Below are 26,282 nucleotides of genomic sequence, written 5' to 3'. Positions count from 1 at the left end.
ATTGAAGTCAATGGGATCTTTGCCACTGATTTGACTGTATGTTCGGAAACCATGACGGTAACTTTAGTAAAAGAATGATGATGTCTAGAAGAATCTACTGAGAACAAAATCAATGTTTAAACTAACCTTAACCTGCAGAATCATCAGTTCTTCCATATCGGAAGCTATTAGACAGTTACAATTTAACCAGCTATTTATATTATGTGTAACATAAAACAAACAAGTGAAGCTTATTTGTGTTCATCATCTAAAGAGTTAAGTTCCAAAGGAACAGCTGCAGAGAAGTATGCAGGACTACACTGCCATTTTATTGAAAAAAAACCTTGTCTGGTGGTACAAAGAAAGAACTGGACAGAGGAAAATAATACTAGAAGACTGGGGGTATTATTTCAATTCTGTATAAACCAAAGCAACAAAAAGATGTCAATAAAAAAAACAAAGACCATTAAAAAAGTTAATTTAGCCACCTATATCAGAAGAAAATTCAGGTCACTTACTTATTTCTAACTGTCGCTGTATCCGTCCTTTGCTGCGTTCTCGAAACTGGGTCTGGGTCTTATTGTATTCTGTCATGACCTCCACAAGCTTCCAGGACAATACTGAGTGCTAGTTTTGAGGAGTAAAAGTATATAGTACATTATTTTACAATAAAATGCACTTGCCCTTTCCCTTCCCCTCCCCCCAAAAAGTATAAAATAGAATGTAGGCTCCAGCAAAGTCCAACCCTTTCCTTTCCCCACCCTACAATATTGTGCATCTTCTGGAGCTTAGTTGATTTTGTTAAAATCCTCAGATTTCCCCATGCGTACTTTATGATCATACCTGTGTTTTTTGTATCCTGATTTCAACTGATGTTCGATTACCATTCCCATCTTGATCAAAACTTTGTTCAATAGCTAGGAAGAATATAAGAATTCATGCTGTAAGGTGTTAAGAATGCAACATATAGTAAAAGTTTTAACGTAAACATTTTATAAATCACAATTAGTATTGTTTTCCTGTTTCCTACCCCCAAAAAGGTAGTTTCTCTTTAAAAAGAGTTTTACCACATAATAGTCAAGTATCAGACCGGTAGCCGTGTTAGTCTGGATCTGTAAAAGCAGCAAAGAATCCTGTGGCACCTTATAGACTAACAGACGTTTTGGAGTATGAGCTTTCGTGGGTGAATACCCACTTCATCAGTTGCATCTGATGAAGTGGGTATTCACCCACGAAAGCTCATGCTCCAAAACGTCTGTTAGTCTATAAGGTGCCACAGGATTCTGTGCTGCTTTCACCACATAATAAAAACTAAACCTATTAATGATCTATTCTTAACCTTGCATTCTATAACTGTTTACACAGTCGAATTAAAAACAAAATTTTTAAAAGTATCTGTTTGTTGATAGGTATGATGTCATCTTTTGTGCTTGGAAGCAGCCTAACAAATTGGGGTTGCTACTACAATCTGAATAATAAATGTTGTTTGCTAGACAGAGGGATTTTATTAAATATTACCCTTAAACCTAGAAGCCAAAAACTGAAGAAAAGAATAACGTGAATGTAATCTAGTGGCACTAGAAAAAACACAACGTAGTTATGTTTGAGTTGACACATGCTGAACAATTAAGACTCCTAAATACTTAATTAGCTGCCTAAATAAGGGGCCTGATTTTCAAAAGCACTCAGGAGTAGATATATGAATTTTGGGACAGATTTTCAGCTGGGGTAATTTAGCATAGCTCCACATCAGTTTGTACCATCTGAACACATGGCCACTTAGTTTAAAATTGTTGATTAAACACTGGGCAAATATGTTTAATCTACAATTCTTTCCTTGCATCTGATAAAGTGGCATGTCTTGATCATTTCTGACACAATAAGTGAAACTAATTTTAACATTCTGAGTTCCAAGATTTTCTGTAATATATATTTTTTTAAAGTTTGGAACATCCCACTATGATACTATGAAAACCAAATTTGTATATGCATATATTGACCCAATTACATTGAGGGGCAAATTCCAAAGTTCTTGAGATACATATAAAAGGCTCTATATAATATTTAAATTGGGGGGTGGGGGAGGGATTTGTACTTACCCTTTAACTCAGCGTGAGTTTTATTAGCAATTTTCTTGATTTCTTTGTTCAGGTCCTCGAGTTCTTCCTTTGTTCCTTTTATTTTTAAAAGGAATGTGAAACATAGTTTTTAGAATAATTAGTGATTGAGTCTAAGCTGTACTGACAAGTAAGTATACCTTTTGGAAGGTATCCAAACTATCTTCTCTAGAACCTTACAACCTAAAATTGACTACAAGCATTAAAGTATGTAAACCAAACAGGTGGAGGATTGCTGGAGGGAGTGGGCAGCCTGAATCTTTAAGTTACCTGTCTTACTTGTAGTGGATTATATTCAATTTTATTCTATACTTGGGTTATTTGTGATGTATTTTAAGTTACGTTGAGGGCAACCAAAATGTATTAATAAATGCCCTTTTTCAGCATTTATATGCATCTCAATAAGATGATTAACTCTCCAGTTACCTGAGTAAAATAAAGTTAGTGAGAAAGTATGGTGCATGAATTCACTAAAAATTGTATCATTTTAAAAGACCATGATACCATACCAGCTGCCTAGTACTGTGCATAAAGCAATGGGCAGGGAGACAAGAGATCTGGGTTCTATGACTGACTTTGCCACTCTGCTACATGAACATGGGCAATTCACTCCCTCATCACCCTGTGGCTTTGTTTTCCTAGCTTTAAAATAGTGTACAATACTTGTTTTCCTTTATTAACTTCTTTGAGAGCCTCAAGTAATAAGCTCTATGAGACGATTATATAATTTATGTGGAGTTCATCACTATTGTATCTCAGCTTCCTTCCACTGCTCATATCAATTTAATCATGTTTACTTAATGCTGACATTCACTCCTATTGATCATTGTGGTAGATATGCAAGAGGATAGTAGACTAATTTGTGTGCCTGTAATAGAGGAAAACTGCAAAGATTAAAGCTTCATAGCCCCTGAAAGAAAAACAATACTGGAGAAGCCACATGTGTCCAGAAGTGTTTGGATCCTCAGCATCAAAACCAGAAAGAGGACTCTGACTAGATCATATTTCTAGAGAAACACCATCTGACACTTTAGATCAGTTGTCCTCAAACAGCAGGATGCACCCCCAAGAAACATTCAAAGGGCGTGGGGAGAAAGAGGGCGAGCCATCCCCCACGAGGGCAGGGAGGGAGCTCCACCCAGCTCCGCTCCACCACCACACCTGCCCTCAGCCTCGGCCCACTTACTCCTGTTCACATCCTGCCCCCAGGAGCTGTGGCCCTGCTCTCAGCACCCAGGTCAGGGCATGGACAGAGGTAAGGGGTGTAACCTTGAAAAGTTTGGGGACCACTTTAGATTTAAATGTAAGAGGATTTTAGTTTCTATTAAGAGCTATTACTTTGGCCCACAGCACAGGAAATCTGAAACAGTAGGTATCATGATCTTTGTTGTATTATGTATTAAGACAAGATTTTATATAAAGTCAATCAAACAAAAGCTTAAAGTATAGATGGCTCTGGGCCATATTTCTTCCTGAATGCTGGTACAATTATATGAGGAAAAAGTTAAATAATTGTTTTTGTAAATTCAGTGGCAGAAAAAGTTTGAGCTGTAATGTTTGATTGCTGATATGATCACGCAGTGGATAGGGGTGAGTGAATAGTGGATTTTTTGGCTCTCGGTACTAGTATTCCTCCCCACCCCAAAATGGCCACTTTGGATGCTTTTCACCCTTTTTAGGGCTTTTTAAAAAATTGGTCAAATACAATTTGAAATGAAACATTTTGAAACTAAATGTTTTGATCCTTGATGAAAAATTCAGTCAAAACCTTTTGCTGAATTTGACAAATAGGTGTCAGGACCTGAGAAGTTCTCTCCTTTTCTCTTCCTTCCCTCCCCCCCAAAAAAACCAAACCAAACCCAAACCCAAAAAACCTAAGAACACAAGAACGTCCATACTGGGTCAGACTAATGGTCCATCTAGCTCTGAATCTTGTCTTCCGATAGTGGCCAATGCCAGGTGCTTCAGAGGGAATGAACAGAACAGGTAATCTTTGAGTGAGCCATCCGCTATCACCCACTCCCACCTTTGGGCACTCAGAGGCTAGAGACACCAGAGCATGGTGTTGCACCCCTTACCGTTTTGGCAAATAGCCACTGATGTACCTAACCTCCATGAACTTATCTTATTCTTTTTTGAACGCAGTTATACTTTTGGCCTTCACAACATCCCTTGGCAAGGAGTTCCACACATTGACTGTGTGTTGTACAAAGAAGTACTTTCTTATGTTTCTTTTAAACCTACTGCCTATTAATTCCACTGGGTGACCCCCGGTTCTTCTGTTATGTGAAGTGGTAAACAATACTTCCTTTCTCACTTTCTCACCAGTCATGATTTTATAGACCTCTATCATATTTACTCCTTAGTCGCCTCCTGTCTAAGCTGAAAAGTCCCAGTCTTTTTAATCTCTCCTCATATGGAAGCTGTTCCACACCCTTAATTTTTGTTGTCCTTTTCTGTCCTTTTTCCATTTCTAATCTATCATTTTTGGGATGGGGCAACTAGAACTGCATGCAGTTTTCAAGGTTCAGGCATACCATGTCTTATTACCTATACCTTTCCTAATGGTTTGTAACATTGTTATCTTTTTTGACTGCTGCTGCTGCACACATAGTTAGTTCTGTGAAAACATCCACTAAAATGATTTGAAATTTTTTTTTAAGTTGTAAAGCTAATTTAGATACTATCATTTTGTACGTATAGTTGGAATTATGTTTTCCAAATATGCATTACTGTGCATTTATCAACATGAAATTTCATCTGCCATTTTATTGCCAAGTCAATCAGTATTGTGAGAACCCTTTGTAATTCTTTGCCGTCTAATTTGGACTTAACTATCTTGAGTAATTTTGTATCATCTGAAAGTTTTGCCACCTCGCTGTTAACCCCTTTTTCCAGATCATTTATGAATATGTTGAAAAGCACTGGTCACAGAACAGATCTCTATTTATTGCTCTCCATTCTGAAACTGACAATTTATTCCTACCCTTTGTTTCCTTCTTTTAACCAGTTATGGATACATGCGAGGATGTTCCATCTTACCCCATGACTGTTTACTCTGCTTAAGAGCTTTTGGTGAGGGACCTTGTCAAAGGCTTTCTGAAAGTCCAAGTACACTATATCTACCGGACCACCCCTGTCCACGTTTGTTAACCACACGTTTGTTAATAGATTGGTGAGGCACGATTTCCCTTTACAAAAGCCATGTTGACTCTTAATCATTAAATCATGTTCATCTATGTATCTGATAATTTTGTTCTTTACTATAGTTTCAACTAATCTGCCTGCTACTCAAATTAGGTTTACCAGACTAATTACCCAGATTGCCTCTGGAGCCTTTTTTTAAAATTTCTTGTCACATCAGCTATCTTGCAGTCATCTGGTACAGAAGCTGATTTAAGTGTAGGTTACATATCAGTTAGCAGTTCTGCAATTTCATATGCGAGTTCCTTCCGTACTCTTTGATGAATACCATCTGGTCCTGGTGACTTATTACTGTTTAATTTATTAATTTGTTCCAATACCTTCTCTACTGACACCTCAATCTGAGGCAGTTTCTCAGATTCCCACACCTGAACCATTCTTTTTAGGTGAAAATTTCCCTCACATCCTCTGCAGTGAAGATCGATGCAAAGAACTTATTAAGCTTCTCCGCAATGGGCTTATCTTCTTTGAGTGCTCCTTTAGCACTTCAGTCGTCCAGTGGTCCCACTTATTATTTGGCAGCTTCCTATTTTTAATGTACTTAAATAATTCTTACTGTTAGGTTTTGATTCTTTTTCTAGTTGCTCTTAAAATTCTTTTTTTGGCCTGTCCAATTATAGTACTTGTCAAAAAACATTTCGCCCAACTCTAGATTTGGGTGATCTAGAAAATGAGGAACTAGAAGATAAAGGAATCTTACAAAACAAAAAGTCTTTAGAAACAAATAGTTGACACTGCATAATTGCCATGCTTGTATAACATTATATTTCCTTAGGAGATGTCCCTCAGAGGCATCCATGGAGGAAGGGAGAAGATATCAGAAAGCTGTGTTGTATAAAGGCTTTTTTAACAAAAAACAAGAGTGTTCGGAGAAAGCCTAGTGAAAACAAATCAGAAGTAAACACAAGTAATTCCCGAACATCATGAAGTTTATATCAGGTGCACATGTAACTTAATTTTCCCTGTATCAGCTGTAAGTGATATATATTTTTGTATATATTCCCATAACAGAAGACAGAATTTATTTGTAATATTATATTACCCACTGTGACCCTTCATTTGAATTCATATTAAAGCTATTAAAGAAGCAAATCTGTTTCTTACATAATTCTAAGACAAATTTAAGAAAACAAAGGACAGAAAATAAACATGCAAGTTACCAGATTTAGTGTGATGTTGTTCACTATTTTCAAATAATAAAGCTAGATACTTGTCTTTTACTGTGTAATTTAATTTGATAAGTTTTAGTTGTACCACTGAGTACTGTAATTTCCATAAGTAAAAGCATATAAAGTTGGCCCTAACTATATTTCTCTTCTGGACAACTAGATTCAAGTCTGATGAGACAGTAATTAAATGATGTTTCAGGTTGCAAGTAGTAGTTAGAATAAATTTCTGGAAATGTTTAGTAACATCTTTTAAAAAACCTGTGATCCTAAATTAACAATACATATGCAGAGCTAAAGATTAAAACCCATCAGACAAATTCTGCTCTTAAGATAAAAAACAGGTATTTACAGCTATGTAAGTTAGATACCACCCTGTAGTAAGCCCACACAAACTTGAGTTTCTCATTCTTCTTTCCCTCTTCCCCTCACTCATCTTACATTTGAAATTTAAACTCATGTCTTTCAAAGAAAAAACAAAAGTAATATAAAAACCTTCCCCTCAGAGAAAACTATTGTGTGTTTTTGGAAACTATTTAATTGAAACTATACAGCTTTCTTCACATATTTCCTTCCCTTAGTTTCCCATTTCCTCCAAGCATAATACATAGCTTTTCTAAACTTTACCGCCACCATAAAAAAAGTGAAACATACTCCTTTCACACAGCAACTTCATCGCAGGACAGTATAAACGAACTCTTTATTTTGTCACGCACTTGTGGCTCATGTAAAATCCAGTTAGCTTTTATTTTTAACTCAAAATGCCTTTCCATCTTCTACAGCTGCAATATTATTGGAACAAAATTAAAGCTGTTCCTTACCCAACACTGCTTTCCCTGGTGAATTCCTGGTGCCTACTAACTCTTTTCAGTAAGGGGTCAGCATCCTACAGAAACAGCCACCCTCACCCAGCAGCTGTAGCTCCAAAATAGCCAATTTGTAACTTGCAACTATTTGCTGCATCTCCTCCTGTAACAGTAACCAGTTATTATTCCCCACCCACCAAGTCTTCTGCTTTCTTCTTGCTGTCATCAACTACCTGCTATGGGCCTGAGTCACCACTGCATTACTCCAGTTTTTGTGAAGTTACGTTGTCATAAAAGCAATGAAGTTACACCAGATTAAAACGAGAAATGCAGAGGTGAATCAAGCCCTAAATCTGCATCTACATTGAAAACGTCAAGGAAGGTTTCATATCATTGCTCCAGCATTTGTGAAAATTCACTGCTGCTGGTAGCCACCAGTTTGTGGGAAAAATCAAAGGGAAACACAAGCCCTTTGTGAATATGTACATACACAGTAAATTCAGTTGGCACAGGCAGACACAGAAAAGCAGAGATTCCTTGGGTGAGACACAAGACTAGTGCATACATCAACTAAACAAAATGCTAATGTTCTGGCAAAATTAAATTAATAGGTTAAATCTACTAATGTCCACTGTGACAGACCCAGACCAGTGGGGTACAGGAGTCTGGTAGAGGGCAAATATGCTGGTCACTGGCAGGGTTAGCTCTAGGTACCAGCAAAACAAGCAGGTGCTTGGGGCAGCACATTTCCAGGGGGCGGCATTTTGGCCATCCTTTTTTTCTCTCTCTCTTTTTTTTTTTTAAAAACTCACTTCCTCCCCTCTCACAACCCTGCAGAAGCAGAGCCATAGGGATCCAGCATGGGAGCTGAGAACCCACGGGACCCTGGGAGCTGTAGTTCCTTGCCTAACTCCCTGCCTATAGAGCCAGCCCTGGAGCACGGAAAGAACTACATTTCCCAGCAATCCCTTGGCAGCTATCAACAGGAAAGGGCGGGGTAAGAAGTGAGGTAGCTGAGCCATGCTGCGAGTCAAAAGGGGTGGCACTGTGAATGGGGAACAAGTGTGCCCAAGGAGTAGAAGGCTTTGCCCCAGATATCCCCTTCAGAAGACTTCCCCAGACTGCATTAGGGATACTGGTGTGACCTCACCTTGCAGCCCACAAAGAATTAATTGGGTGGACTAAATGGACAGTGCCCTTCTACAGCTGAAGCCTAGCAAGGGACGTACCTGGATCCCACTAGAATTTAAAATGAAAAGTAAGGGAGAGGAGGCTCTGCTAGGGGATTTTGGCAGCTTTAGATACAGTACCAGGCATGTAGGAGGATGTCCACTTCTGAGCCATGGAAGCAGAAATTGACTTTTCCTTTCCAGATTTAGCTAATATTCAGAAAGGGAATCTAGCACCTGCCTTCCAGATTTGAACACCCTCAAAAGTCAGGAGTACTCAAGCTCAGTTTGGGCAGCTGTTACTTCATTTCTCCCAAATCAAATATACTGATCCACTGTAACTTGCTGTAGAAAAAGTAGGATAAGAAATGAAGAAGCAAGAAATGCTTCCCAGTGGTTTCTAGGACTGGAATTGCTGTTTTCAACAGCTATTGCCCTTTTAAAAAAAAAGTTTTATTTGTTTAAAAGGAAAAGAGTGATATTGCATTGGCAAATTCCCCATAGAAAGAAAGAATGGAACAAAAGAATAATAAAGGCACCTCAACTTTTCCTCATTTATATAGGACAGTCTTATAATATGCATCCAGATATTCTCCAATCACACAAGCTGAAAATTGTTCCACTTTACTGCAGTTCTGTAACCATATGGGAATCAATCTTGTCTGTGTTCTGTGCACATCCAAAATTACTGCTGAATGACCCGCCCTGGGAGCGAGTTACCAGTGACCCAGGGCTGGGACAGCAGGAGGGTGCAGGTTGCGGGGGAGAGCCCAGGGCTGGGGCGGCAGGGGAGTGCGGGGTGGAGGGAGGGCACTGGTGGGGCGGAAAGGAGGGAGCCCAGGGCTGGGGCAGAAGGGGAGTGCAGGGGGGGGGAAGCCCAGGGCTGCAGTGGGGGGCAGCCAAAAATTGTTTTGCTTGGGGCGGCAAAGAAACCTAGAGCCGGCCCTGGTCACTGAATGAGTAGTTTTCTGTTCCCTGAGTGACCAGAGCAGGGACTGCACTAGAGTAATCAGGAACCTGCTAGAACCAATTAAGGCAGACAGGCTGATTAGAACACCTGCAGCCAATCAAGGCAGGCTAATCAGGGCACCTGAGTTTAAAAAGGACCTCAGTTTGTGGTGTGTGTGTGAAGAGCTGGGAGCAAGCGGTAAACGGAGCTGAGAGGGAGAGCTGCTAGAGGACTAAGGAGTACATACATTATCAGAAACCAGGAGGAAGGTCCTGTAGTGAGGATAAAGAAGGTGTTTGGAGGAGGCCATGGGGAAGTAGCCCAGGGAGTTGTAGCTGTCATGCAAATATTACAGGAGACACTATAGACAGCTGCACTCCACAGGGCCCTGGGCTGGAACTGAGAGTAAAGGGTGGGCCCAGGTTCCCCCCCAAACCTCCCAACTCCTGATCAGACACAGGAGGAGTTGACCCAGACTGTGGGTTCCACCAAAGGGGAAGATCACTGAGGTGAGCAAATCTGCCAATAAGAGCAGGACCCACCAAGGTAGAGGAGGAACTTTGTCACACCACGTAGGAGTAAGGATATTTTGAGTTCTCATATAATGTTGCTTGTGCTAACAAATGGGAAAATAATCTAAGCTAAAATTATTTTAACAAGGCAAACAAATTGTATTGCTGATAAACACTTAGATAAATTTTGTTTAAATGAAACTGATCACTCAAATAGTAATGTTATAACCAAGAAAGCTGAGAGCTATGTATGCTCAAACTTGTAATGTCACAGGATTGAGATTCAATGGAAGGCATGCAAGGAAGGATCCTGGATGTCCAAATTCAAAGTCGTTCTTTTAACTTTCATTATTTTTAAAGGGCCTATGTGATTGCACATTAGGAGCAGGTTAGTGTTTGTGTTTGTCATGGCAGATCTTCAAGCTTAGGATACTTTACAAATAAACTCACTAACCAAATCAAGTCACAGCAAGTCAAACCTAGTTCATTAAGAAGGTTACTTTAAAAAAAAATAGGATTTACTTTGTGGTCCAAATTTAAAGTTCACCAACTTAAAGGGCACCAAGTTTTTAATCAAGGGAAATTTTCAAATAGTTTTTTTCCCTTATAAATAGTGAATTCTATACTTCTGTCCATCACTGATTCATTGTTTTGCCCCAATCACATCACTGTACCAGGCACTGCCCATTTTTCTCTAGAGAATACTGTATACAGTCTAATAAGGACAGATTTAGCTAAGCCTCTACAGTGAATCTTGGCACAGACAGCTATAATTAGCTTATGAATAATACCATTAGAGACATTAACAGGTGAGATTGCCAAAGGAGCCTAGATTACTTGAGAGCACAAGCCTCACTGAAAGGTAGCAGGACTTGTGCTAAGTCACTTAGGCATTTTGGAAACTCTGGTCAACATTGCTGAACTCGCAAAAAGGAGTGAAAAGTGCATTTTTTAAAAAAAATCTAGAATGCACACAAGTGATGTTTTAGGCAACTGCATTGTAACAAGGCAGCTTTTTAAAAAATATGCAGTATTACAGTTTTAACAAGTTTCTCAATGCTTGCTCTGTCTGCATCTTCCACTGATTTTGAAGGCAACTTTATATTATAAAGACTATCTCACCAATGACCGCACATTGACTCCTGCATGTGAAAACAGTATCCAGCTATTAATAACACTTCACTAATTACAGTACGTGTATGAGAGAAACATTGAGTAGAAGTAAATGTTACCAGTACCATTCAAATGAAAGCAGTGTCTTATGCAGTATAATTTTCTTTGCAATACACACACAGACGTTATTGTAAATATTCAGGATGAAAACTGAAAGTTTTCAAAGATTAAGGATTCACAAATGGGCAAAACAGTAATTTTTCACTACTGAAAAGTAGTTTGTCTACACAACTACAAATGCAAAACATGCATGTAGGCAGTGATACTGAAATTAAGTATCCCTAATCCTTTCGTCCATTAAAAAGTGTGTTACACACTTTAGCGAAGGAAGCTTCAAAACAAATTTAAGACAGGGATTACCAATGTGACTATTTTGGGTCGATTCTCAGGTCCAGTAAGCCCCATTTGGGCTACTGACAGTGCAAAGGGGCTGTAAAGCTGGTCTAAGAGGCCAGCTAAGGATTCCGCCAGTATAGGGTAAATCCTCAACTGGCATATCCAACCCTACACCAGCCTTAAAACCATTGGGATAAGGAGTGTGGCCAGAGTGCTTCAATGATCCCCACCTGCCAGAATGGCCATCAAGGGGGACAATACAGCTAAGAGCAACCGTGAGACTGTTCTAAATTCAACCTGGAGTTAATTCAGGCCCCTGCCACTCCTTAAATGTAGATTTGCACCCATCCCCTACCTTGATTCTTATGTCAAATACAGCTCAGTATGATCCAAGAACTGTGCCCATCTTATTTACATATCTTCTAAAAAGTCTTTATCTTGAAGCCTGCCAACCATGTACATTGCCAGTTTATGTAATTATGTGCACCTATCACTGTTTCCTGCATCCTCCTGCCTCCAAATATTCCAACACTTTGTTCAAACCCATTTGTTGAGTCTCGTCTTAAATTAGAGATCAAGTACTTTGGGGGATAGGACTGCCTCTAAGGTACGTGTTTGTACTGGGTCCAGAACAATGGAGTAATCATCATCGTGATTAGTGACTTCTTAGAAAACCAATGTGATGAGGTTTAAACAGTTATTTAGCAGCAACTAGTTTTGAAGACTCATTACATGCTATGATGTGAACAGAGCCCTTCTCCATCTAGTTTAAATTAAAAAAAATACTTAAAGAAAAAAAAGACAGTTACTCACCTTTGTAACTGTTGTTCTTCGAGATGTTTTGCTCATATCCATTCCAGTTAGGTGTGCGCGCCGCGCATGCACGTTCGTCGGAAGATTTTTACCCTAGCAACTCCGGTGGGCCGGCAGGTCGCCCCCTAGAGTGGTGCCGGCATGGTGCCTGATATATACCCATGACGGCCCGCCCACTCCTCAGTTCCTTCTTGACGGCTATTCCGACAGTGGGGAAGGAGGGTGGGTGTGGAATGGATATGAGCAACACATCTCGAAGAACAGTTACAAAGGTGAGTAACCGTCTTTTCTTCTTCGAGTGATTGCTCATATCCATTCCAGTTAGGTGAATCCCAAGCCTTACCTAGGCGGTGGGGTCGGAGTGAGAAGTCGCGCCGTGAAGCACTGCGGAGCCAAAGGCCGCGTCATCTCTGGACTGCTGGACCAGGGCATAATGGGAAGCGAAAGTATGAACGGAGGACCAGGTCGCTGCCCTACAGATCTCCTGGATGGGGACGTTGGCGAGGAAAGCTGTCGATGAGGCTTGAGCCCTGGTAGAGTGCGCAGTCACGTGACCCGGAGGGGTACGAGCCAAGTCATAACAGGCTCGGATGCAGGACGTTACTCACGAGGAGATTCTTTGAGAGGAAACGAGTAACCCTTTTGACACGTTCCGCTACCGCCACAAAGAGTTGGGGGGATTTGCGGAACGGTTTGGTTCTCTCTATATAAAAGGTGAGCGCCCGACGGACGTCCAGTGAGTGAAGCTTCTGCTCCCTGTGGGACGAGTGGGGTTTCGGGAAAAAGACAGGGAGAAAGATCTCCTGGTTGACATGAAAGGCCGAGACCACCTTGGGGAGAAAGGCTGTGTGCGGTCTCAGCTGCACCTTGTCCCTGTGGAACACAGTATACGGGGGATCTACCGTGAGTGCCTGGAGCGCCGACACCTGTCTGGCTGAGGTGATGGCCACCAGGAAGGCAGTATTGCAGGAGAGATAGAGCAGGGAGCAAGTCGCTAATGGCTCAAACGGAGGGGACATGAGCCGGGTCAGAACTAGGTTCAGGTCCCAGGTAGAGGTAGGCCGTCGAACCTGGGGGCAGAGACGCTCCAAGCCTTTAAGGAATCTAGTCACCATAGGGTGAGAGAACACCGAGCGGCCATCCCCCCTCCCCCCCCCCGGGTGAAAGGTGGAGATGGCTGCCAGGTGAACCCGGAGAGATATCATCGCCAGGCCCTGTTGCTTGAGAGACCAGATGTAGTCTAGGATATTGGCAATGGAGATCTTGGTGGGAATGAAACCCCGTTCCGCGAACCAACAGGTGAAGCGCTTCCATTTGGCCGAATACGTTGCTCTAGTGGAAGGCTTCCTGCTGCCCAGGAGCACCTGCCGCACTGGGGTAGAGCAGCGGAGTTCAGACCGGGTCAGCCACTCAGGAGCCACGCCGAGAGGTGCAGTGATTGCAGGTCTGGGTGACGTAGCCTGCAGTGGTCCTGGGTGATTAGGTCCAGGTGAAGAGGCAGGGGGATAGGGTCGGCCCGAGACAGGTCCAGCAACATGGAGTACCTATGTTGCCTGGGCCATGCTGGAGCTATCAAGATCAAGCGAGCCCTGTCCCTGCGCACCTTCAGAAGGACCTTGTAGACGAGCGGGAACGGAGGGAATGCATAGAACAGATGCGTCGTCCACGGAATAAGGAAGGCGTCTGCTACCGAACCGGGTTCCCGGCCTTGAAAAGAGCAGAACATCTGGCACTTCCTGTTCCCTCGGGACGCGAAGAGGTCCATCCGGGGACATCCCCACCTCTGGAAGAGTGAAAGGGCGACGTCCGGGCAAAGGGACCACTCGTGGGAAAGGATGGATCTGCTCAGATGATCCGCCAGCGTGTTCCAAACCCCGGGGAGGAAGGATGCGATGAGGTGAATGGAGTGAGCTATGCAGAAGTCCCAGAGTCTCACGGTCTCCTGACACAGGGCAGAAGACCTCGTGCCGCCCTGCTTGTTGATATAATACATGGTCGTTATGTTGTCGGTGAATACCGAGACACAGCAACCCCGAAGTTGATGATGGAATGTTTGGCAAGCAAGGCGGACTGCCCTCAATTCCCGTACGTTGATGTGGAGGGCCAGTTTGTGGGGTGACCACCGGCCTTGGGTCCGCAGGGTTCCGAGATGGGCCCCCCAACCTTGATCTGAGGCATTCATTGTCAGGGACACTGAGGGCTGGGGCGGATGGAACGGTAGCCCCGCGCACACCACGGACTGGTCCAGCCACCACTGCAGGGAACCTAATATGTCCTGAGGAACGGTAACAATCGCATCCAGAAGGTGCCTGGTCGGATGGTACTGACTGATGAGCCAGGACTGGAGGGGCCTCATGCGAAGCCGTGCATACCCCGTGACAAATGTGCAGGCCGCCATGTGGCCCAATAGAGTCAGGCACGTGCGTATGGAGGTCAAGGGTGCTGCCTGCAGTCGTCGTATGATGGCCGTCAAGGTCTGGAACCTTAATAGAGGAAGAACGGCTCTGGCCAGAGTAGAGTCCAGAAGGGCTCCTATAAACTCTATTCGCTGAATGGGGATTAGTGTTGACTTTTCTATATTGAGAATTAGACTCAAGCTCGCGAAAAGACTGCTAACCATGCGGACGTGGCTGAGGACTTAAGCCTCTGATGATCCCCGTATCAGCCAGTCGTCGAGGTACGGAAATACATGTATATGACTGCGACGAAGGTGGGCGACGACTACAGCCATACATTTGGTGAACACCCTCGGGGCCGTGGAGAGGCTGAACAGGAGGACCACGAATTGATAGTGGCAGCGGTTGACCACGAACCGAAGGAACCGTCTGTGTGGTGGGAAGATGGCTATATGAAAGTATGCGTCTTGCATGTCGAGGGCGACGTACCAGTCTCCAGGATCCAAGGATGGGATAATGGTCCCCAAGGATACCATACAGAACTTCAACTTCACCACGTACCTGTTGAGTTCCCGCAGGTCGAGGATAGGCCTGAGGCCTCCCTTGGCTTTGGGGATCAGAAAGTAACAGGAATAAAACTCTTTGCCCCGCTCGGCTTCTGGAACCTCCTCTACGGCTCCTTTGTCGAGGAGCGTTCGCACCTCCTGAAGGAGGAGTTGCTCGTGAGAGGGGTCCCTGAAGAGGGACGAGGGGGGCGGGAGGGAGGGTGTCAAACAAACTGCAGATGGTATCCAGCTTGCAATGTGCGTAAGACCCATCGGTCGGATGTTAGTCGGGACCACGCCGAGAGGAAAAACGAAAGACGGTTGGAAAAGGGAAGGGACGGATCCGGGAGGGAAACTGGTGCAGCGCCCTCGGGCGCACCTTCAAAATGAAGGTTTCGGGCCAGAGGGAGCCTTGGAGGAGCTCTGGTTTTGCCCTCCTTGGTTGCCCGATTGTCTACGCCGGCCGTTCCTACTTCGACGTCTGGCGAAGTCCTGCCTCTGGCAGGGTTGGGGGTAAGGCCGGCGTTGTTGTTGAGGCCGGAAGGGTCTGCGCTGGGTGACTGGTGTGTGCATCCCCAGGGAGCGCATAATGACCCTATTGTCTTTAAGGCTTTGTAGCCTGGAGTCCGTCTTGTTCGAGAACAGGCCCTGGCCTTCAAACGGGAGATCCTGTATGGTGTACTGGAGTTCCGGAGGAAGGCCAGAGACCAGTAGCCAGGAAATTCGGCGCATGGTAACGCCAGAAGCTAGAGTCCTGGCGGCCGAATCTGCGGCGTCCAAAGATGCTTGCAGGGAAGTTCTTGCTATTTTCTTGCCCTCGTCAAGGATCGCCGCGAATTCCTGACGCGCATCTTGCGGAAGCAACTCCTTGAATTTGTCCGCTGTCGCCCAGGTGTTGTAAGTGTAGCAGCTAAGGAGAGCTTGTTGATTGGACACCTGAAGCTGGAGGGCGCCCGCAGAATAGACCTTTCGGCCGAGCAGGTCCATGCGCCTCGCTTCCTTAGACTTTGGTGCCGGGGTCTGTTGGCTGTGACGCTCCCTCTTGTTCACAGATTGCACGACGAGGGAGCACGGAGGCGGGTGAACATAGAGATACTCATACCCTTTTGAGGGCACCATGTATTTGCGTTCCATGCCGCGTGCCGCGGGGGGAACGGACGCCGGTGATTGCCAGATGGTAGTGGCATTGGCCTGAATGGTCCGGATAAAGGGAAGGGCAACCCGAGTGGGTGCATCTGCAGATAATATGCTCACCACCGGATCCTCAATTTCAGAGACCTCCTCAGCCTGTAAGTTCATGTTCTGCGCCACGCGCCTGAGGAGGTCCTGATGCGCCCTGAGGTCGAGCGGAGGAGGGCTGGTGGACGTTGTTCCAGCCACTGCCTCATCCGGGGAGGATGATGAGGAGACACCTGGCAGGAGTGGCTCTGCAGGAGGCTCCGTCTGGAGCAGTGTCTCCGGCTCTGGAGGGAGATCGGGATCCCGATGGTGAGACAACCCCTCCTCTGCAGGGGAAGGGGGAGGACGAGACAATGTGGCCTCCGGAGCCCTGTGTTCAGATGACGTTGAACGCGGGGGAACCTGCTGAGGCCCTTGGGCTTGATGATATGCCCAGGGAGTCCAGAAGCCCCACTGCTGTGGTCCATGCTGCTGAGGGGGTGGGGATCATGGAAGAGAGCAGCAGGCCTGTCAGCGTCCATAGCGTACGTGCTGTCTGTTTGAGAGGAGACAGACGGCTGTCGGGACGGCCAGGGTGGAGCCGAACGGGACTGATATGGGTCCCTCGGTCTAGACGCCAGAGACCTCCTCGGTACCGGGGACCAGTGCCGGTATCGAGACCAGGACCTGCCACCAGCGCGGTGCTGGGAGGTCGACTGGGATGTAGAACGCCGACGATGGGAGCGCCTTCTCGAATCTCGGCGGCGGTAGCGGTGGCTCGAGCCAGAGCGGTGCTGGGAGCATCAGGACCGTCGTGACCGTCATGAAGAGGACCGGCGCCGCGAGTACGACCGGTACCGCCGCGGAGAGCGGTGCTGGGACTGCGAGCGGCGCCCTGATCGAGATCGTCCACGGTGCTGGGACCGTGATGGGGATCGGTGCTGGCTTGGTGACACCACAGACGGTGCTCGCATGGCCACAGGCTTGCCTTTTGATTGTAGAACGCGCACTGGAGGCACTGGGGGTTGAGGCAGCGTAGGCTCTGTCAATGCGATCAGGTCCCGAGCCAAAGCAAATGTCTCCGGCATCGAGGGGCCATTAGCTCAACCCCAGATCTTATGGAGGAGCTGTGAGGGACCGGACTCGACGGACCTCCCGGGCCCAGAGTCAACGGAATCCCTGTCATCGGTGCCGCGGCAGCAGTTGGTGCCGAGCGCTCTGTTCGAGTCTGCTTGGCTGGAGTGGCAGACGTCGAAGGCCTTGCGTCGGGGCCCAGTGCCGGGGAGGGCCGGTGCTGAGGCGTTTTCACGGAGCCGGCGCTTGGCGTCGAGGCTGGAGGGTTAAGCGCTGCTTCCATTAGGAGGCTCTTTAAGCACTGATCCCTCTCCTTCTTTGTTCTTGGCTTAAATGCCTTACAAATGCGGCACTTTTCGGAGATATGTGATTCCCCAAGGCACTTCAAGCAGGCGTCGTGGGGATCACTCGTTGGCATCGGCTTCTTGAAGGCCGAGCACTGTTTGAACCCTGGCTAACCAGGCATGAGCCCGGTGCCGGGCGCGGGGGAGGGCTAGAGTCCAAGCCCGCTAACTATATACAACAAGTAATACAACTATCAACAAATATTATAAACTCTAACTACAACTATAACTATATACAACTAGTAGAACAACGAGATAATGGAGAGCTAGCGACGTGGAGGACAGCTATGCCGCGCTCCACAGTTCCAACGACCGACATGGCGGTAAGAAGGAACTGAGGAGCGGGCGGGCCGGCAGGAGCATATATCAGGCGCCATGCCGGCGCCACTCTAGGGGGCAACCTTCTGGCCCACCGGAGTTGCTAGAGTAAAAATCTTCCGACAAACCTCCACGCGCAGCGCGCACACCTAACTGGAATGGATATGAGCAATCACTCGAAGAAGAACCCTTCTTCCCCACCCCCGCATCATGAATTGATACTAATTCATTTAAAAACAAATAAAGGGGGGAAACAGAACTCTGATCAAAAGAAACTTTAGAACAGAATACCAGTTGGTAGAAAATGTCTACTAGCGAATGGAAAGAAATCAGCTTAGAAACTTCTACTCGCATCCAAAAGTAAATAATTTTAGTAGTCTTGCTATCCTCTATATAATGAATACTTATATTAACATTTTATTCTGTGATTTGTTTTGCTCTCAACATCACATTTTATTCTGTGATTTGTTTTGCTCTCAACATCACAAATGTCTCTTTCCCTATGGTCCACCTTCAATATATCTGGTAAGTGTGTTCCTTTGATAAATGAGGTCAAGGTGGTGGGCAGCTTTCCCTGAAGTGAAAGTGCACCTTTGTCTCTAAGCTGAGGGCTACTACTTCCCAAGTTGGTGCTCCTGATCTGGGACTTGACCATTACTGAAGACCTGTAAAGCACCTTGAGTGGGACAGTAGGTTCTCATTGTTGGAAAATGGAGGAAGGAGTATCAGTCTCACAGTTCCACCGATGTGTCCTTGCCTTGAGATGTGAGGCACTTTCAGACAGAAAAGAAATGTCTTTGAGTTACTGCTTTTAGAAATTGATTAGGTTAAGTTTTAGACTAGCTTCTTGAAGAATTATGGAAAATGTTTTGAAGACATTCCCTTTTCCAAATGGGATCTTAAAGCTGAAATGGGCAACTTCAATTTATTTATATCTGAGGCGTAAAAAAATGTACATTTCATAAATTTTGCAACATTCATCTCCTACTTAAAAGTTCTCAGTGAATATGGCTGCATACCTATTAAGAGTACTCATTCAGGATAACTATCCATACATATCAAATATCTAAAAAGTAAAATTCTTACTGCCTTCAGGATTTGGTGCAGACAAGATAATGCTGTGTTTCTTCTTAACTTCTTCCACATTTTGTGCTATTTTAGCTATATTGTTTCTGAGTTCCTCAACCTACAGGGAAAGAAATGTGGCAATAAAAATGCTTGAAAATATTTGCTACCAACAGATTAGGAAGAAGAAATGCATCTTTGATTCTAAGAATTTCTGGAGTGAAAGGATAACTAGTCATTAGGATTGTCAAAAGTAAGGAAATACCATACCATAAGGCAGTCAAAAGAAAAAAAATCAGTATTGTAGATTCTTATAATACAAACCAAAAAGTTATTCAAATTTGAATACAAGGAACAAATGCTGATGGGCCAATAAAACATAACATGAGAAAACGCAAAGAACCTTCTACATCTAAGGAGCAATGAGTCATGATTTGTCTTTCCCAGACTTAGGGTACATCCAATTATCCCTTTTTTTCAAATATATACCAGATTTTAATCAGTATTTTAAACACAGATGATATAAAAAAATTAAGGTTTAAAAAACTACATGCGTAACATTAAGATCTGTAGGTAGGGTCAGGAAGAATGTTTCTAACCCCCTCCACATCAATATTGCACAATGAAGTACATTATGGAGGTTGTTATTCCTCTGAAGCATCTGGCATTAGTAATTACTTAGAAAAAGACGGTTACTCACCTTTGTAACTGTTGTTCTTCGAGATGTGTTGCTCACATCCATTCCAGTTAGGTGTGCGCGCCGCGCGTGCACGTTCGTCGGAAACTTTTTACCCTAGCAACTCCAGTGGGCCGGCAGGTCGCCCCCTGGAGTGGCGCCGCCATGGCGCCCAATATATATCCCTGCCGGCCCACCCGCTCCTCAGTTCCTTCTTGCCGGCTACTCCGACAGTGGGGAAGGAGGGCGGGTGTGGAATGGATGTGAGCAACACATCTCGAAGAACAACAGTTACAAAGGTGAGTAACCGTCTTTTCTTCTTCGAGTGATTGCTCACATCCATTCCAGTTAGGTGAATCCCAAGCCATACCTAGGCGGTGGGGTCGGAGCGAGAAGTCGAGGCATGGAGCACTGCAGATCCAAAGGCCGCATCCTCTCTTGACTGCTGGACCAGGGCGTAGTGGGAAGCAAAGGTGTGGACCGATGACCAGGTCGCTGCCTGACAGATTTCCTGGATGGGCACACAGGCGAGGAAAGCCAGCGACGACGCCTGCGCCCTGGTAGAATGCGCAGTCACACGGCCCGTAGGGACGTGGGCCAAGTCATAGCAGGTCCTGATACAGGACGTTACCCAAGAGGATAACCTCTGGGAGGAGATAGGAAGCCCTTTCATGCGATCCGCTACCGCCACGAAAAGCTGGGGGGATTTGCGGAAGGGCTTAGTCCTCTCCACGTAGAACGCGAGAGCCCTACGGACATCAAGCGAGTGGAGCTGCTGCTCCCTGCCTGAGGAGTGAGGTTTCGGGAAAAAAACCGGAAGGAATATCTCTTGGCTGATGTGGAAGGATGAGACTACCTTGGGAAGAAAGGCAGGGTGTGGTCTCAGCTGCACCTTATCTTTGTGGAAGACTGTATATGGGGGGGTCTACCACAAGAGCCCGGAGTTCCGACACCCGTCTAGCTGAGGTGATAGCTACTAGAAAGGCAGTCTTCCAAGAGAGGTAAAGCAGGGAGCAAGTGGCTAACGGTTCAAAGGGGGGTCCCATGAGCCGGGACAACACCAGGTTAAGATCCCAGGTTAGAGCAGGGAGACGGACGTTAGGGTATAAACGTTCCAGCCCCTTAAGGAATCTAGACACCGTCGGGTGAGAAAAAACAGAGCGACCATCCGCACCCGGGTGAAAGGTGGAGATAGCTGCCAGGTGGACTCGCAACGACGATATGGCCAGACCTTGCTGTTTGAGGGACCAAACGTAGTCTAAGATGTCGGCCACCGAAACTTCCATAGGGCGGAGATTTCTCTCCACGCACCAACAGGAGAAACGCTTCCACTTGGCCGAATATGTCGCTCTCGTGGAAGGCTTCCTGCTGCCCAAAAGCACCTCCCTCACCGGTGTGGAGCAGCGCAGCTCAGAACCGGTCAGCCACGCAGGAGCCACGCCGCTAGGCGCAGCGACTGCAGGTCCGGGTGACAGAAGGTCCCGTGCTCCTGGGTAATCAGGTCCGGGTGAAGGGGCAGGGGAACTGGGTCGGCTATGGTCAGGTCCAGCAGCATGGGGTACCAGTGTTGCCTGGGCCATGCCGGGGCTACCATGATCACGTGAGCCCTGTCCCTGCGCACCTTCAGAAGGACCCTGTGGACCAGAGGGAACGGGGGAAACGCATAGTACAAGTGGGTCGACCACTGAATAAGGAAGGCATCCGCTATCGACCCGGGCTCCCTGCCCTGAAAGGAGCAGAACGCTTGGCACTTCTTGTTCCCCTTGGACGCGAAGAGGTCCACGCGGGAATAACCCCACCTCCGGAAGATGGAGAGGGCGACGTCCGGGCGAAGGGACCACTCGTGCGACAGGAAGGATCTGCTCAAGCGATCCGCCAGCGTGTTCCGTACTCCGGGGAGGAAGGAAGCTGTGAGGTGAATGGAGTGGGCTACACAAAAGTCCCAGAGTCGCATCGCCTCGTGACACAGGGGGGAGGATCTGGTGCCGCCTTGCTTGTTGATATAATACATGGTCGTCGTGTTGTCGGTGAACACTGCGACACAACGACCCTGAAGCTGATGGCAGAACGTTTGACAAGCAAGGCGGACCGCTCTCAACTCCCGCATGTTGATGCGCAACCCCACCTCCTCCTGGGACCACAGGCCCTGCGTTCTCAGGGTCCCTAGGTGGGCCCCCCAGCCTAGATCTGAGGCATCCGTTGTCAGGGACACCGAGGGCTGAGGTGGGTGGAAAGGGAGCCCCGCACATAGCACGGACTGGTCTAGCCACCAGCCGAGAGAATCTAACACCCTTTGGGGGATTGTGATCAGCATGTCTAGCGGCTGTCTTGCCGGCCGGTAATGATCGATGAGCCACAACTGGAGGGGCCTCATGCGGAGCCGAGCGTAACCGGTCACAAAGGTGCAAGCCGCCATGTGGCCTAACAGGGCTAGACATGTCCGCACTGATGTCAAGGGGGCCGCCCGCAGTCGTTGAACGATCGCTGACAAAGCCTGGAACCTCTGCAATGGCAGTAAGGCCCTGGCCACAGTGGTGTCCAGGACGGCCCCGATGAATTCCACCCTCTGCGTGGGAATCAGGGTGGACTTGTCCGTGTTTATCAAGAGGCCCAAAGTAGCGAACATGCCGGTGATCACGCGGACATGGCTGCAGACTTGTTGTTCCGACGTGCCCCGAATCAACCAATCGTCTAGATAAGGAAACACGTGGATACGATTGCGCCGAAGATGCGCCACAACAACTGCCATGCATTTTGTAAACACCCTCGGGGCCGTGGAAAGGCCAAATGGGAGGACTGCAAATTGGTAATGAAGGGGGCCCACCACGAAGTGAAGGAAACGTCTGTGGTGTGGCCAAATGGCAATGTGAAAATACGCGTCCTGCATGTCGAGGGCGGCGTACCAGTCTCCCGGATCCAGGGATGGGATAATGGTCCCCAGGGATACCATGCGGAACTTCAACTTCACCAGGTATTTGTTGAGCTCTCGCAGGTCGAGGATAGGCCTGAGGCCTCCCTTGGCCTTGGGGATCAGAAAGTAGCGGGAATAAAACCCCTTGCCTTTCTCGTTTTCCGGAACCGCCTCTATAGCTCCTTTGCTGAGGAGCGTCTGTACCTCCTGTCGAAGGAATTGCTCGTGAGAGGGGTCCCTGAAGAGGGACGAGGAAGGGGGGCGGGAAGGAGGAAATGATACAAACTGCAGGCGGTATCCCGTCTGCACCGTGCGTAAGACCCAGCGGTCCGATGTTATTTGGGTCCACGCCGGGAGGAAAAACGAAAGGCGGTTGGAAAACGGGGGGGGAAGGATCCATGGGGGAAACTGTTACTGCGCCCTCGGGCGCACCTTCAAAATGAAGGCTTGGGTCCAGGCGGGGGCTTAGAGGAGCCTTGGTTCTGCCCCCCTTGGTTCCCCGAATGCCTGCGCCTTCCATTCCTGCCGCGGCGCCTGTTAAGGTCCTGCCGCTGGCGGAACTGGGAATACGGCCTGCGCTGCTGTTGTTGCTGTGGCCGGAAGGGTCTGCGTTGCGTTCCCGGTGTGTGCATCCCGAGGGACCGCATAATGACCCGATTATCCTTCAGACTCTTGAGTCTGGGGTCTGTCTTTTCAGAAAACAGGCCCTGGCCTTCGAAAGGGAGGTCCTGGATGGTATGCTGGAGCTCCGGCGGAAGGCCAGAAACCTGCAGCCAGGAGATGCGACGCATCGTTACTCCTGACGCGAGGGTACGGGCAGCCGAGTCTGCAGCGTCCAAAGAAGCTTGCAAGGACGTGCGTGCAACCTTCTTGCCTTCATCTAAGATGGCTGCAAATTCCTGGCGAGCGTCTTGCGGCAGCAGCTCCTTGAATTTGTCTGCTGCCACCCAGGAGTTGAAGGCGTATCTGCTCAGCAGGGCTTGCTGGTTCGAAACCCTGAGCTGCAGCGCCCCAGCCGAGTATACTTTACGGCCGAGGAGGTCCATTCGCCTGGCCTCTCTGGATTTGGGGGCTGGAGCCTCCTGCCCATGACGCTCTTTGTCATTCACCGATTGAACCACCAGGGAACACGGTGTCGGGTGTACATGGAGGTACTCATAGCCTTTAGAAGGGGCCATGTACTTCCTCTCGACGCCCCTCGCTGTAGGGGGGATGGAGGCCGGAGACTGCCAGATGGTATTGGCGTTGGCCTGGATGGTTCTTATGAAGGGCAGGGCGACCCTGGTGGGAGCATCCGCTGAGAGGATGGTGACGATCGGATCCTCTATTTCCGAGACCTCCTCGGCTTGCAGACTCAGATTCTGAGCTACTCGCCTGAGGAGGTCTTGGTGCGCCCTGAGATCCAGCGGGGGGGGGGCTGTTGGAGGAGGTACCAGCCACCGCTTCATCAGGGGAGGAGGATGAGGAGACCCCCGGCAAGAGAGTGTCTAATGGAGGGTCTCCCTCGGCCCTCGCCTCTGCCTCAGGAGCCAGAGAGGAGTCTTGCTGCTTGGACCCTTCCTCCCCATCCGGGGAGGGAGGGGGGCGAGACAATGAGGCTTCCGGCGCCCTGTGCTCCGCCGTCGCAGGCCTAGCAGGGAGCTGTTGGGGCCCCTGGGCTTGATGGTATGCCCAGGGTGTCCAGAACCCCCATTGCTGCGGGCCTTGGTCGTGCTGTGGCGGATCGTTAAATAGCGCCGCCTGCCGGTCGGTGCCCAGCGCATACCCGCTGTCCGTTTGGGAGGAGACCGACGGCTGTCTAGAAGGCCACGGCGGGGCTGACCCTGGTTGGTAAGGGTCTGCGCGGGTCGGCATGGACGAATGTCTCGGTGCCGGGGACCGGTGCCGGGAGTCATATCGGTGCCGGGATCGGGACCGGGTTCTGTCTCGGTGCCGGGATCTGGACCGGTACCGGCTGCCGCTTCGGTGCCGGGATCGGGACCGGGACCTGCCACCAGCTCGGTGCCGGGAGGTCGACCAGGACCGGGACCTGCCACCAGCTCGGTGCCGGGAGGTCGACCGGTGCGGCGAGTAACGTCGGGACTGGCTCCTGGAGTCACGGTGCCGGTATCGGCGGCTGGAGTCCGACCGCGACCGTCTTGAGGCCGACCGGCGCCGCGAGTGCGACCGGTACCGCCGGGGAGAGCGGTGCCGGGACTGCGAGCGGCGATGGGATCTCGATCTGCCGTGCCGCCGGGACCTGGACCGTGAGCGTGAGTCCCGAGACGGTGCCGTCATCATGGGCTTGCCTCTGGACGCGACCCGCACCGGAGGTACCGGGGGTGGCAGCTGAGTGGGCTCAGTCAAGGCTATGAGGTCCCGAGCCGAGGCGAAGGTCTCCGGCGTGGATGGGACCAATATCTCAACCCCAGATCTCATGGGGGAGCTTGGCGGCACTGGACTCGACGGACCCGCCGGGCCCGGAGTCGACGGTGCCGGCGGCGCCGCGGCCGATGATGAGGCCGGGCGCTCCAGTCGGGTCTGCCTGGCCGGAGTAGCAGACTTCGACGGCCTCGGTTCTGTCCCCGGTGCCGGAGAAGGTCGGTGCCGGGGAGTCTTTTCGGTGCCGGTGCGATCCGGTGCCGGCGCCGAGATCACGGCCTGCGAAGCCGCCGGGTCAAGTGCCGCCTCCATAAGGAGAGTTCGGAGTCTTTGATCCCTCTCCTTCTTTGTTCTTGGCTTAAAAGCCTTGCAGATGCGGCACTTGTCCGATCTGTGCGATTCCCCCAGGCACTTCAGGCACGCGTCGTGGGGGTCGCTGGTGGGCATAGGCTTCTTGCAGGCCGCACACTGCTTGAAGCCCGGCGAACCAGGCATGAGCCCACTGCCGGGTGCCGGGAAGGGCTAAGCCCCCGGCGAACAACTATTTACAACCTATTTAACTAAATTACTACTATCTACACTTAACAATCTAACTAACAACTATAACAGTACGAGAGATAATCGAGAGATAACAAGGAGAGCTAGGGACGTGGAGGACAACTATGCCGCGCTCCACAGTTCCAACGACCGACACGGCGGTAAGAAGGAACTGAGGAGCGGGTGGGCCAGCAGGGATATATATTGGGCGCCATGGCGGCGCCACTCCAGGGGGCGACCTGCCGGCCCACTGGAGTTGCTAGGGTAAAAAGTTTCCGACGAACGTGCACGCGCGGCGCGCACACCTAACTGGAATGGATGTGAGCAATCACTCGAAGAAGAAGGTATACTTTGTCACTTCCAGCATGAAAATTCCTACATCCCTGAAACTGAAGGCAAGATACAGTAAAGGACGTTACTTTGAAATTTTTACCAAACAAATCTGACTTATGTATTTTGGGTTGGATTTTTTTGTATTGTGAACAGACTGTTTCAAAGATCTCTCTTTTACAGTGTACATTGAAGTCATGGGAACCTCAAGGACTTAGTAGTGAGTTGACTTACCCTGAGGACCTGTTTGTGACACCAGTTCAGAAAATATTTCCTATTCAGATAAGCAATCAATCATATCCTTAACCATATTTTAAACAAACCCATCACTATAGAGGGCAAC

At 48.0% G+C, this 26,282-nt stretch overlaps 1 protein-coding gene across 4 annotated transcripts in view; it reads right to left on the bottom strand.

Moving 5' to 3' along the window:
• Window positions 1-26,282, bottom strand: part of STX2 (syntaxin 2) — a 54,760-nt gene that overhangs the window by 16,407 nt on the left and 12,071 nt on the right. For all 4 annotated transcript variants that reach the window (XM_050923552.1, XM_050923553.1, XM_050923549.1 and 1 more), the window contains exons 3-6: window positions 19,146-19,245; window positions 2,079-2,153; window positions 823-896; window positions 498-606 (exon numbers count right to left, since the gene is read on the bottom strand). In XM_050923552.1, the coding sequence (XP_050779509.1) occupies window positions 498-606; window positions 823-896; window positions 2,079-2,153; window positions 19,146-19,245 (358 nt within the window). The remainder of the gene's footprint in view (window positions 1-497; window positions 607-822; window positions 897-2,078; window positions 2,154-19,145; window positions 19,246-26,282) is intronic.

The sequence above is a fragment of the Gopherus flavomarginatus genome, chromosome 15 (genome assembly GCF_025201925.1).
Source record: "Gopherus flavomarginatus isolate rGopFla2 chromosome 15, rGopFla2.mat.asm, whole genome shotgun sequence".
NCBI lineage: Eukaryota > Metazoa > Chordata > Testudines > Testudinidae > Gopherus > Gopherus flavomarginatus.
The sequence above is the reverse complement of the archived record's forward strand: the minus strand, read 5'-3'. Positions and strand labels throughout refer to the sequence as shown.